This window comes from Microcaecilia unicolor, chromosome 2 (assembly GCF_901765095.1).
Source record: "Microcaecilia unicolor chromosome 2, aMicUni1.1, whole genome shotgun sequence".
NCBI lineage: Eukaryota > Metazoa > Chordata > Amphibia > Gymnophiona > Siphonopidae > Microcaecilia > Microcaecilia unicolor.
The window spans coordinates 230,487,527-230,501,210 of NC_044032.1; the positions used below are offsets into that span (position 1 = coordinate 230,487,527).

Consider the following 13,684-nt stretch of genomic DNA (forward strand, 5'->3'; position numbering starts at 1 on the left):
TTCCCTATTTGGCTGCCATGTTCAGCATTGCCCTCTTTCTGTCGCCTTCTCACCAGCATTCCTGGTGGGCCTCCTGCCCTCCCATGTTTACAGCACAGTGTCAACAGCAAACTGGCACTACCTTTGCCCCCCCCCCCCCCCCCCCCCCGATGTAACTTCTGTTTTGCAGAAATCGTTCACAGGTCAATGGCCCTGTGCTTGGTTTTTTTTTTTTTTTTTTGCTTCCTATCATAAACCAGAGGCACTGGGGCCAGCAGGTGAGTGAGAGTGGTTGGGTAGCTTAGCCTTAATGTTGGGAAGGGAGACGATGGGTAGAGGCCCACCTGAGGCTGGTAGAAAAATGGCATGTATGGTGGCTGGGTGTTCTTTTTGTTGTTGTTGTTCCAGCCTCTCCTACATAGAACTGCCTAGGCCACCCACATACCAGCCAGTTGGCAATCCTGTTGATAATGTCCCTCTCCTGGGAGTGAACTCCATTTACCACTACCCTCTGTCACCTTCCACTCAACCCTTTTCCAACCCAATCACTTTAGGGTCCATACTGAGTGTCCAAGTTTATTTATCAGTTGCCTATGTGGAACTGTGTCAAAGATTTTGCTAAAAGTAAAAAGGATAATTCTGCACTTCCCTAACTGCAAAGGTCTGAAATACAAACTAATGCACGCATCAAACTTTACCTACTTGAGCACACAGTTATGGAACGCATTGCCGCGCAACTTAAAAACGATTTACGAACTAACGAACTTTCGCAAACTACTGAAGACCCATCTCTTTAACAAGGCATACCACAAAGATCAACCAATGTGAATATACACAACTCCTCCACATATTCTCAGAACTGCCCTACTATATCTGCTTGTTATACTACTATCATGTTTTATCATTATGTTGCCCAAGATCCTTCTGTAACACTAAATGTCTATTTCTAATGTATTTCCACTATTCATGATGTATTGTAAGCCACATTGAGCCTGCAAAGAGGTGGGAAAATGTGGGATACAAGTGCAATAAATAAAAAAATAAATGTGTGCCTTGCACGCATAACTGCAGAATAATTGCCACTTAGTAATGTACAGTCAGGACAGGACTCCAGCTAGGACAGTCACTGTACAGATTGCATCTAGTTCAAGGAAGCAATGGGGCAAGCAATCCACAAACTCCAAGATGGCGGTGAACAAAAGCAGATCGGACCCAGGAGTATAGGCTTCAGAAACCTTTTATTGGAATAAAATAGCCAAGCAAGCTCGACACTGGCATTGTTTCGCTCACACAAGGGCTGCATCAGGGACCAGAAAATACGATCAGCAAATAGTACACTAACATGACATTTTGTTTTATCATAATAAATACAATAATATATAGTAGCAAATACAGTATAAAAAAATAGACATGTATATACATCCAAAATAACATAATGCCATAATTGATACAGTAAAAATAGGACACTTACCTAAGTGGTGTACAGATGGCAGTTCACCACCTTGGAAATATTGAAAAGATAGTAGAACCATATATGTGTGGCTGCAATTTGATAAAGGGGAATAGTGAATTCCAGCATCATTTCACAATGAAAAAATACCAACTTACCAGCTCAATCCAGGAGATGGCAGCCTCTCATAAAAAGTCTAGCCGTGCTTATAGTAGCAGCAGTCTGCTATGCAGTGGCTTGGCTCCTTTAAAAATGCTGGCTGAGGTCAAAGATCAGGGAGGCAAAAATATAATTAAAAAAGAAGCCAGATCATAAAAAGACAAATCAGGGGTGATAATGAAAATAAATAAAAGAAAACAAATGAGCTGTGCTAAAATCATGCTAAAAAAATGCAACTTTAAAAAACAAAAACAAAGTTAGAACACAATATCAGGTAAAGATGTTGTGGTGGTGGAATGGCCTAATGGTTAATATCAGGTTGCGGACCTGGGGAACTGGGTTCAATTCCTGCTACAGTCTGGTGGTCGGCACTTGGTTGAGATCCTGGGGAACCAGGTTCAATTCCCTCTGCATCACCGTGTGACCCTGGGCAAGTCACTTAACCCTCCATTGCCCCAGGTATAACGCACTACTTAGATTGTAGGCCCACCAGGGACAGACCCAGTACCTGTAAAATGAAACCAAATCGCTTAGGTCTTAGCGGTATATAAATACTTAAATGAATGAAAATAGCATATTAATCTTATATAGAACCTGAGAAATGGTGTCCTAGTTTTACTGAATGGAAATGATAGAACTTATTTAAAAAAATAAACAGATATTACCATATCCATAGTAAGACCTCTAGGGGACATTGTACCCAATCAAAAAATAAGCCTCTGTTCCAGCCCGAATAGATGGTTATCCATGGATCCATCTCTCCAGGACTTCCTTGGTGTTGCCAGTACACAGAACTTATATTCCTCAGACTTGTGGCCAGTTTCTAAAGAGTGTTCCACCAGCAGTTTTTCTTTGATTTGTCTCTTCATAGCACTTTTATGTTCCATTATCCTGATATTGACTCTCTTCTCTTGGTTTTTCCAATGTAAGCCAAACCACAAGGCCAAAGCGCAGCATATACAACACTCTTGTCTTATAGTTGGAGAATTGTTTCAAAACAGATTCCTTGATGGAATAATGAAAATGTTGGTATTCATATTAACTGTACATACTGAACAATTCCCACATTTAACATGCCCCAGCGGCAACCTTCTTGTATTTCTACTGATTTCAGTACATATTACTTAGTATGTACAGTTAATATTTGGTACAGGTTACCACTGCTCTGCTCCACTTCTTTGGCTTCCATGTGGGTATGGAGACTGTAGAACTGGTACTCTGAGAGGCAGCTTTCCCCATGGCAGGCTCAGTTGTCTACCATTCATGCCTTTTTACAGCAGGGTTTGGAGCAGGATTTGGCCCTCAGTCTTTGAAGGTTCAGGTAGCATCTCTGTCTTGTTTTCAAGGGAAGATTCATGGGTCTTCCATAAAGGCTCACCTCCATATAGCAAGATTCATACAGGATACAAAATATCTTGTTCTCTATTGAGGGCAGCGTTTCCTCAGTGGGACCTCAGTCCTCTCCCATCGCTATACCACTGCTATCACACTATCAATCAGTGTACCTCGGGGCTCTGCCTTAGACAACTTCTCTCTATGTACTTTTTACCTTGTTGCTTTGATGTAGTTTGATCATCTCCCATGGTTTTCAATATCATCTTTATGCTAATGACTTTCAGGTCTACCCCTCCACAGCAAGAATACAGGCTCAAGTCTGTCTGTTTGTCTGACATTGCTGCTCAGATGTCTCACTACCATATGAAACTGAACATGGCCAAAACTGAACTATATTTCTCCCTAAACCCATCTTTCCTCTTCTCCCATTTTCTTTCTGTCAGGTTAGCTGTAACCTTGAGGTTATCTTTGATTCCTTTCTTGCTCTCTCTATACATATCCAACAGACTGCTAAAACTTGTTTATTTCTCTATAGCATCACCAAAATTCAACCCTTCTTTCTGACCAACTACCAAAACCCTTATCCATACTTTTTCACCTCACTCTTAGATTGCGCCATCTCTCTCCCCTTCAATCTGTTCAAAATTTTGTTGTATGACTTATCTTCCACCATATTGCTACACTCACATAACCCCTCTCCGCTTACTGATTTGTAAGTGCATTCAATCTTAAGCTCTTCAGTATCTCCTCTTATCTCTTCCTACACCCGTCCCTGGGAACACCATCTGGTAAGTCATTCTTGTCTGTATCTTTCTCCACTGCTAACTCTAGCCTCCATTCCTTGCTGTGCTGTATGCCTGGAACCAACTTCCTGAGTCAGTACATCATGCTCTGTTTCTGGCCCTATTCAAATCTAGGCTGGAAGCCCACCTTTTTGAGGCTGCTTTTAACTCTCTTAACCCCCTATTTCAGTGATGGCGAACCTTTCCGAGACCGAGTGCCCAAACAGCAACCCAAAATCTAATTATCGCAAAGTGCCAACAGGGCAATTTAACCTGAATAACAGCAATGTGGGTTTTAAACTGGTTCTAGCCAGTTTAGAACGCAAGTAGTAAACCGGGGACATGCACAAAAGGGCATTTTCCTTTCACAGTAGCAGCCAACGAAAATGGTATGCAAATGAGCAAATTAGTATTAAAATACTAATCCGATGCACTACTGTTTTCCCGGGAGGTCTGTACCTCCCGTTAGGTTTTTCTCGTTAGGGCTGTTGCCCTCCCACTCGCCCGCCCTCCCTCCCAGCACCAGGCAGGCCTGCATCCCTCCCAGCACCAGGCAGGCCACAGGCCCTCCGAGCACCAGGCAGGCAGGCCGGCTACCCTCCCTCCGAGCACAAGGCCGCTTGCCTGCCCGTCCTCCCTCCGAGCACCAGGGCCCCCCTCTGAAATTTAAAAGTCATACCTGGTCGGGGTTAAGGCGGCGTCGGCAGCTGCGGCAGTGAAAAGCGTGCTGGCTCGGTGCGCTTTCAGCCTTCCCTTTTGTCTCAAGCTCTGGCCCTGCCCTTATGGAAACAGGAAATGAGGGTGGGACCAGAGCTTGAGAGACAGAAGGAAAGGCTGAAGGCGTGCCGAGCCAGCGCTTTTCACTGCCGCTGCCAACGCCGCCTTAACCCCGAGCAGGTATGACTTTTATTCGGCGGGGGGCTGGAAGTGGCTGAGGCGACGGCGCGCGTGCCAACAGAGAGGGCTCTGTGTGCCCTCTCTGGCAAGCCTGCCATAGGTTCGCCATCACTGCCCTGTTCACTTGTTCATTACCCATGTTTGTAAGTTAATCATTTCCACAATAAATAACTCCATACTCCCTTATTTGTCCTTTGTCTTGAATAGATTGTAAGCTCCGTCAAGCAGGGTCTGTCTCTTATGCGTTTCTTGTACAAGTCTGCATACAACTAGTAGTACTATAGAAATTATTTATAGTATTACTAGTACTAGATCTGTACTTTTTTGCCTATGGTGGGGCTTCATCCTCCTTGTCAAGTCCACAAGTTGGGTGTGATAAGAGCTTTCATAACTCTGATAAACTCTATGTGCTGTTTAAGGGGATGCGCAAAGAGGTGGCCTTTTAAGGCCTCAGTATAATTCTGGATAAAGTTTGACTCAGGTGGCTTATAGTTGGGTGTACACTGTTCCAGAAAACTTTGAGCTCATTCCGAGCAAGCTCAGGCGATGTCTTTGGCAGAGGCCTGGGCCACTGTTCTGGAAGGTATCTTTAGGACAGTGATACGGTCATTTCTACACTCTTTTGTGAAGCATTACAAGCTGGACATGTTGGCCTGGGGTAGTGTGGCTTTTGGCAGGATGGTCATTCTGGGGGCCATGTCTTCCTTCCTATGAGGGACTGCTATGGTACATCCCACTGTCGACTGGTCTAGCTGAATAAGGAAGGAGAAATTTATTCATACCTGTTAATTTTCTTTCCTTGAATCCTGATAGACTGGCCCAGAACCCATTCTGGAAGACTGCAGCATTTGGGAGTTTAGGGGATTTGTTCTGTTGGGGTTTTGGATCATAAGAATTTCTTATTGCTTGGGCAATTGAAATACTGACAGATTCCAGCAATCACCAGCCTTCATACCACTGCTGCCAAGGAAGCATTGTTAAATAGCATGCCGAGGCCCAGATGCATCAACCGTACGTAAAAAAATCTAAAACGTTAAAGAAGTTACCGAATGTAAAAAAACGAAGAATGCACGAAGGATAGGGGATGCAAATGAGCTGTTCATTGCAGCTCACTTGCATTCACTAAGCGTTCGGTAAAAACGTCCGTAATCGGCCCGTAAGGCATGCGCAGAGCAGCCAAGCTTATGCTGGCTGCTCTGTGCATGTCCCAAAACGTCAAAACAAAAACAAAACAAAAAAACCCCAAAACACGTGTGTTTTGGGAGGGGGCAAAGGCGCTCGTCAGGAGCGTCCTTTATGAGCGTCCTTGCCCCCCCCACCGCCCGAGGTTGCCGCTGCTCCCCGCTGCTCCCCGCTTGCAAAAAATCCAAAGTTTAAGCTGCCCCAGCTCGCCCCTCCCTTCCTCTCTTCCTCTCTTCTCTTTCTTCCCAGTTCCGCCTCCCGCTATTCTCCGCCCCGCCCCCGCTGCCCTCCCTGAAGTCGTCGCCGCCGGTCCCCCCTCCAGCGGTGCCCCCCTCCTTGTTACCGGGCCGTGCAGCGCCTCTCACCTCTGTGTGAGGGCGCTGCACGGGGAAGAACAGCTGATTGTCTCCTCTGCAGTCTCTGACGTCCCTCCTCCCTCTTGGGCCCGCCCTCGTCTGGTTACGTCAGAGGAGGGTGGGCCCAGGAGGGAGGAGGGACGTCGGAGACTGCAGAGGAGATGATCAGCTGTTCTTCCCCGTGCAGTGCCCTCACACAGAGGTGAGAGGTGCTGCACGGCCCGGTAACAAGGAGGGGGGCACCGGTGGAGGGGGGGAACGGCGGCGACAACTTCAGGGAGGGCGGCGGGGCACGGGGGCAGAGAATAGCGGGAGGCGGAACTGGGAAGAAAGAGAAGGGAGGGGCGAGCTGGGGCAGCTTAAACTTTGGATGTTTGGCAAGCGGGGAGCAGCGGCGACCTCGGGTGGGGGGGGGGGGAAGGACGCTCATAAAGGACGCTCCTGACGAGCGCCTTTGCCCCATCCTGATCCTTTTTTTTTCCCCATTTTTTTTTTAATGCAGGGGGAACGGGGAGCAGCAGGGACCTCAGGCGTCAATAAAGGACGCTCCTGACACCCGTTTTTCCCCCTCCCTCCTGATTTTTTTTTCATTACATTTTGGCAGCTGGGCAGCTCTAACGAGAGGTACAGACCTCCGTTAGATTTCCTGCGTTTTTCCTGCGTTAAGGCAATCGGACAATGTTAATGCATCTTGTTACAATGGGGTTTGTACACGAATTGCTCATCTGCATTCCGTTTTCTTTAGCTGCTACCTACGTCAGAAAAAGGCCTTCAATGCATGTCACGGTTTAAAACTTGTTCGTTAAAGGGTTGTAAAAGGGTTGTTAAAGTTTAGTGCATCTGGGCCCCAGTCTTTCTGAGGAATCTCACTGAGGTGGCAAATTTTTTCAAAGGCAGGCAGATATCCATTTATGTCACCTCGGGTATCATCAAACTGTGCAAACAAGTTAGGCTTAATCCAGGCTGTGGATCCTGTTTCTGGCCTTGGCAGAGAGGATAGGCTGAAGCTTTGATTATAAGCCATTTCCGATGGGAAATCATGCTGTTCCCGTTCCTTTCGCCGCTGTTGCTCTGCCATGTAGATCTGCTGGATTTTAGCTGATGTGGCATCCGGCCCTGCTGACTCATGGGCTTCGGCCCACAAGGAGTCTAGTCTCCTCCCAGGAGAGCTCTGCGCTGGCAAGTCCTACAGCTCCTCCTCGCTGAGGTCATCCGGTTGCTCTGGTGTTAGGACAGGTATATTCGGTGTCTGACGGCCGCTGTCAGTTGCTACCAGTCTGCCCAACAGTCACATTCATTATCAATTCAAGATTAAAATAAACAATGAATGTGAGATTATACACTTGATCATGGCCTTTCTTTGGTTATGTTGTCTGCAATATTATCCCCTCCTCTGCTAGCTGATTGAGGCAAACAACATAAGTTTATTGTACAGGTGACTGGGCACCTTGGAATTTTCTACCCCAACAACTAGATGATGTAGTTTTGAAGTACATGGATGTTTAATAAGCAAACATGTATATCATATATGTGTGTGTGTGTGTGTAAATGCTGAGGAGTGGAGGAATAGCCTAGTGGTTAGTGCAGCGGACTTTGATCCTGGGGAACTGAGTTCGATTCCCACTGCAGCTCCTTGTGACTGGGCAAGTCACTTAACCCGCCATTGCCCCAGGTACAAAATAAGTACCTGTATATATGTAAACCACTTTGAATGTAGTTGCAAAATACCACAGAAAGGCGGTACATCAAGTCCCATTTCCCTTTCCCTCTTTTATTAACAAACTAGTAAAAAAGGCCCGTTTCCAAAACCAATGAAACGGACGCTAGCATGTGGCTTTTTTTTTTCTGTGTGTATGTGTCACAGAGTTGTTTTGTGTGAGGGTGGGGTGTGTGTGCAGGTTGTTGTGTGTGGTTTTTTTTTGTTTTGTTTTTTTTGCTTGGGAGGTTGGGGGATGTGCTGTGCTATGCTGGCAAAGTGGGATGGATTGGTGTGTGGCTTTGAGGGTGTGTGTCTGTTGTATTGTGTGTGTGTGTGGTTTTGTCTGTCAAGGAGGTTTGTGGAGGGGGGTCTTTCTGTTGGTGAAATATAAATGTGGTTGTAGGGGGGTCAGCCTTTGCTGAGTGGTGGATTTTTTTCTCCGTTTTTTTTTTTGTGTTGTGCTGAGGCAGCAGTGTTGTTTTAGATGGGCGGAAGGTAGAGGAGCACGTTCTTGGTCTGTCGGTATTTTTTGGCCGTTTCAGGGCTGCTGTAGGGGAACGCTGGAAGAGAAATGTGCTGTGGGAAGCAGCGCTGTCTTTTTCCGTTGGGCTGGGGTTCTGGGCATCCTGGAGGTGGGAGACGGCTTGCCTGAGGACGGGGATGGTTGTTTTAAGTTGGCAGAAGGGAGAGGAGCACGGTCTCGGGCCATCGGGTGGTGATCCGGTATGTTCGGTCCATTTCAAGCCGGCTGCAGGGGAATGCTGGAACATGCGCTGCGGGAAGCTGCGCTGTCTTTTTCCGGGTGCTCGGGGAATACCCGAGGTTGGGAGACGGCTTGCCTGAGGCTGGGGATGGTTGGGCACGGCCGCTTTGGCAAAAGGGGAAGAGGAAGGGGGTGGGGAGTTACCTGTAGCTGCGTGAGAAAACGGGTATTCTTTGTTTTGTATTATTAGTTTGCATTTCTGTTGAAGAAAGAGTGGATGCCTTTTGAATGATGGAGGTGGTGCATCGGTGTGCAGTTGTTTCGTTAGTTTGGCAGCCAGTCTCCAGCGATTCCTAGGCAGGGAAGGAGTAGGGAAACACGCTCCGCGTGTTTCCCTACTCCTCCCCCTTCCTTGTTTGCTGTTTGCTGCTGGCTGGGTCGCAGGTAATCCTTCCAGCTGGGCCGCAGCTTGTCCTGTTCGCACATGTCCCAGATGGTGACGGGCACGTTGTTTTCCGGCTCCTCTGACTCCATGTCAAGTGATCCCAAATATAGTCTTTGCTATGGGCCCTCTGGCACTTTTCAGTACTGGCATTAGGCATTTAAAAATTTCCCCCCCCCCCCCCCCCCCCCCGGTCTATTTTTGCACATACTCACAGCAGGAATATTCTTCTCTCGTTCCAGCGGTGGTTCTGTGCTCTCCGTGCTGCACAGATAATGAGCCATTCTGCTGGGGAATGCTCCTCCCTTATTGTCACGTAGTTTCCTCTGATTGGTCCGTCTTACGTTGCCTAGTGTTGCCTGGGAACGGTGTTGTGATGGTCCTTTGTGTTTCAGAATGTTGAGGGTGTTTTTTCTGATTGGTCTGTCATGCGAGGGCGGGGCAGAGAGACATGGTCAATGTTGTGGCTTCACCACCATGAATCCATGAACCCTTCAGGGAGTGACTGAGTGACTTCAGAACGTTGAGGGTGAGTTTTATTATAGTAGATTATTTATAAAATGTGTGTTATTTTACTTTAGTTTTTTTTTTTATGTTTAAACAATTTTTATTGAACAACAATAAAGTATTACAACCATAATCTTGAATGAATTGTTCTCTTTTCCATTACATTTCCCCCCCCCCCCTTCTCCCCCACCCTCTTTTGCAAATCATTATCAAGCATACATGAATGGAAACATGTCTGAAGGAGGTCCCCATTTTAAAAAGCAAGAACACTTCCAATGCATTGATAGGGGAGATCAGGGTCCTTGGACCTTCCCCCTTCGAGCCAAATTAGTCTCCTATTTGCAAACACATCAGCTTGCACTTCCATGTGACTGTACCATGTCTCCATTGGGTCATTCTCCTCGATGACTCCTCTCACCACACATATACTCTTCCCCCACCCTCCCTCCCTCCCTTGCTTCCCACTCATGCCGTTAACTACCCCAATCATCTTCCACTCATTACAGCACCCTAAGGATTAAGTTCCTACCCCTAGGGGTCAGAGAATCTATATATACACCCCATAGCTTTAGGAATGCGTTCTTTTTCTTGAGCCCACTCCTAGCTTCTCTTGCCTCCCACACCACCAATTGGTGGATTAGATTCCGCCAATGCCAGTATTCAGGCCCTGTATTTGTCCTCCAATACTGCAGAATGCATTTTTTCGCCAACAATGTTAGTTTGCGGAGTAGTAAGGTTCCCCTTGGTGTCGCTCCCCTGAGTGATCCTGGGAGATTCAGCAGCAGTTGCTTAGGTGTGCACTCTACCAGATGACCTATTAGATTAGTCATATAATTAGCTATTTTCCCCCAATATGCTTTAATTTTCCTGCAACTCCAAAATCCAAACTTTTCTGCACCCCCGCACCTCCTGCATAATGCCGTCTGCAGCCCCCCAAACCTCGCCATCTGTGCCTGAGTCATGTAAGCTCTATGTATAAAGCGGAAGGCGCATTCCCTGTATTGTGCGCCACTGATCAGTCTTGGGATTTTATTTATTTATTTTTGTTACATTTGTACCCCGCGCTTTCCCACTAATGGCAGGCTCTATGCGGCAGGCAATGGAGGGTTAAGTGACTTGCCCAGAGTCACAAGGAGCTGCCTGTGCCGGGAATCGAACTCAGTTCCTCAGTTCCCCAGGACCAAAGTCCACCACCATAACCACTGTGACTTGGGGATAAATTAGTTTGGGGGTCCTTTTACGAAGCTGCGGTAAGCACTAGCTTGCGCTTACTGCAACTTAAAATGTCTTACCTCAGGACGAACTCAGATGTCCTGTGATGATTTCCTGATTTGTGTTCAAACCACATGCTAAAAATAATTTTAGTCCATTGTGGAGGGGGTGTGTCTGGGGACAGAGAGGGGGGTGTTTCTGTGCTAATTGATGCAGCTACGTTCTCGCACACTAACTGATTGGCGCAGGATTTGCGTGTGAGCCCCTATAGTCTACAATAGGTGTTGATAAGTGCTGACACACTAATATTTTTTAATGGCTGCGTGCGAATGGCAACATTAGCGCATGATAATGCAAAAAATGGAAAATAGGTCATTTTACTGTTGTGGTAAAAATGGCCTTGGCGCGCAGGAAAAACCCACGTAAGGGTGCACTAAGGCCACTTTATACTGCAGCTTAGTAAATGGACCCTTTTGGTTTCTCTTCACTTGTTTATTTGACCATGATTGGCTTTATTCTTCTTCCTCAGAAGCTGAACTAATGTGTTTTGCCATCCATGCCACAGGATGGCAAAATACACTGTGTCATTCATTGGGACCTTCTTTCAAACTAAAGCTCTGTGTAAACCCTGATGATTACACAGTGGTGTATTAGCACTCTATACCCTCTGGTCACATTTTAGCCATGCTAACAGTCTGAAATCAGCTAGGTTAACATGCCTCTATTAATTTAGATATGTGACCTCTGCATGATTTATTTGGTGAAAGCTTGGAGGAGGAGTCTCTCTGAAAGACATTTACCAACTTGCTCTGATATTGGCATCTCCAGATTTAATTGTTCTGATTTTGTTTTTGTTTTTTTAATGCATGCATTTTGTATTTTTAGGACGGAAACCTTTGATCCTGTAACATGGAGGATTGTCTTCACACTTCTTCTGAAAATCTTTCCAAACTGGTTAGTTGGGCCCATAGCCATGGCACCATCTGCAGCCTCATTCCCAATCTGAAGCACTTGCTTTCTGAAGGGTCTCATGGCAACCTGACAGCCATGTGGGGCTGTAGTGCTGGCCACGCTTACCACTGGCCATTGACTGCCACATGCAGGGCTGGGTCCCAGGAGAGAGTATGCTTCCAGGACAACAGGAGCTTCAACTCAGATAGCCCCAGTATCATAGGTATTCCTTCGGAAGCACAAACCAGCCCACTGGACAGATATCCTGGGCGATCAGGGAAAGGAAAACTAGATTGCAACCGCACTAGAGACTCGTGTGATTTCTCCTACTGCAGCGAGCCCTCAGAGTTGGATGAAACTGTGGAAGAATATGAAGATGAAAATACACTGTTTGACATGGTATGCGAGTCTTCTGTGACAGATGAAGATAGTGACTTTGAACACCATGCCCAAAGATCTCCAAATGTTTCCCGCAAGAGGCCTGGAGCAGGCCCATCCTCAGCTCTTTTGGGATCTGTGTCTCAGGTTATCGATGAAAGCAGTAGCGATGTTATTGTCAAAAAAATTAAGCAGGAAATGCCTGAGGATTATTATATAGTTGCTAATGCGGAACTTACTGGTGGCGTGGATGGACCTGCCTTATCATTGACACAGATGTCAAAACCCAAACCTCCTACTCCTGTTGGCCCTTCCTACGTAGGGACTTCAAAATCTACCACTCTTATTGCGGCTTCTCTTGGTCCTGAACGAGAGCTGCAAAATGTGTCTGTTTCTTCACCTGTTGCACCAAGAACTGCAGTTCCGAAGCCTGTTAGGACATCATTGACTCCCCCAAACAGAGGATCAACTAGCGCCTCTGATGCCAGCCAGCAGATAACACTGCAGATGCCAGTCAGCACGTCTACTAGTACCACCAGCCAGCCGATCAGCATCCCCTTATCTGCTCTGCAGCTTCCTGGTCAAGAGGAGCAAGTAGCTGTTTCAGAAGAGCTCCTGTCACCTGCCGCCAAGCTGTCTGCATCTTGTGAAGCAGCACGATCGCCTTCAATTAGCACAGAGCCAGAGGTCAGCTCAAGTCAGCAGCAGCCCATCATAGTCCCGAACCTCAGCAGTGAGGCAACTGCACAGACTCTGCCAGGTATGGAAACTTGTGTTATTTCTACATACTGACATATGAGAAAGGGAGATCTGAATGTTTAGCAGTAAAATTCTGTGCATGTTAGCTTTCCAAGGCTTTGCTAAAAACACTGCTTATTTGTTATGGAAACATTTTTTTTTTAAGTAGGTCTGTGTAACAATTGCTCTAAAAAAACAAAAACACAAATTTAGCAGAGAAAAGTCCATGCTAGATTTAGAAATGGAAGATGAGAAAGGATAAGTTGCATTGTTTTCCCTTGCAGGAGTGCAGTAAGCCTCATTACATTTCAGGATGAACCAGAGAACATACGAGTCGGATTTTCAAATAAGCAAAGAAGAAAAATGTATGTTAAAGATATGTTCCTAGGACAACCTGATGACCACAGAGCTGGTGTACTTCACTCATCTGTGATTGATTCTTAGACCTGCTTCTTTAAAGAATTATTTTGTAGTCCTTTTTGGAAAGTGATACCTATTCAATTTTGTTGCATATATTTTTAAAATTTTACACAATACCAATTTTAAGAGCGGGCATAGTTTAGGTTGAAAGGAATAATATTTTGTTTCTCCGAGGACAAGCAGGCTGCTTGTTCTCACTGATGGGTGACGTCCTCAGCAGCCCCTCCAATCGGAATCTTCCTAGCAAAGACCTTTGCTAGTCCTCGCGCGCCCGCGCGCACCGCGCATGCGCGGCCGTCTTCCCGCCCGAAACCGGCTCGAGCCGGCCAGTCTTCTTTCGTCCGCACTCGGTACGGCTGTGTTTTTGTCGTGTCGAGCCCCGGAGAGTCGACCTCGCGCGTCCGTTTTCTAAATCGACGTGTTTTTCTTCGGAAAAGTTTCATTTTCGCTCGGAAAGTGCTCCGGAAACCCCCTTGGGTTTCGTTTGCCCCTTC

General features: G+C 46.5%; 1 protein-coding gene across 1 annotated transcript in view; it reads left to right on the forward strand.

Annotated features, from left to right (window-relative positions):
- KIAA1958 (KIAA1958 ortholog) overlaps positions 1 to 13,684 on the forward strand; it is a 184,784-nt gene that overhangs the window by 19,281 nt on the left and 151,819 nt on the right. Inside the window, exon 2 of the mRNA XM_030193773.1 lies at positions 11,589 to 12,792. Within this exon, the coding sequence (XP_030049633.1) occupies positions 11,613 to 12,792 (1,180 nt within the window). The 5' untranslated portion in view covers positions 11,589 to 11,612. The remainder of the gene's footprint in view (positions 1 to 11,588; positions 12,793 to 13,684) is intronic.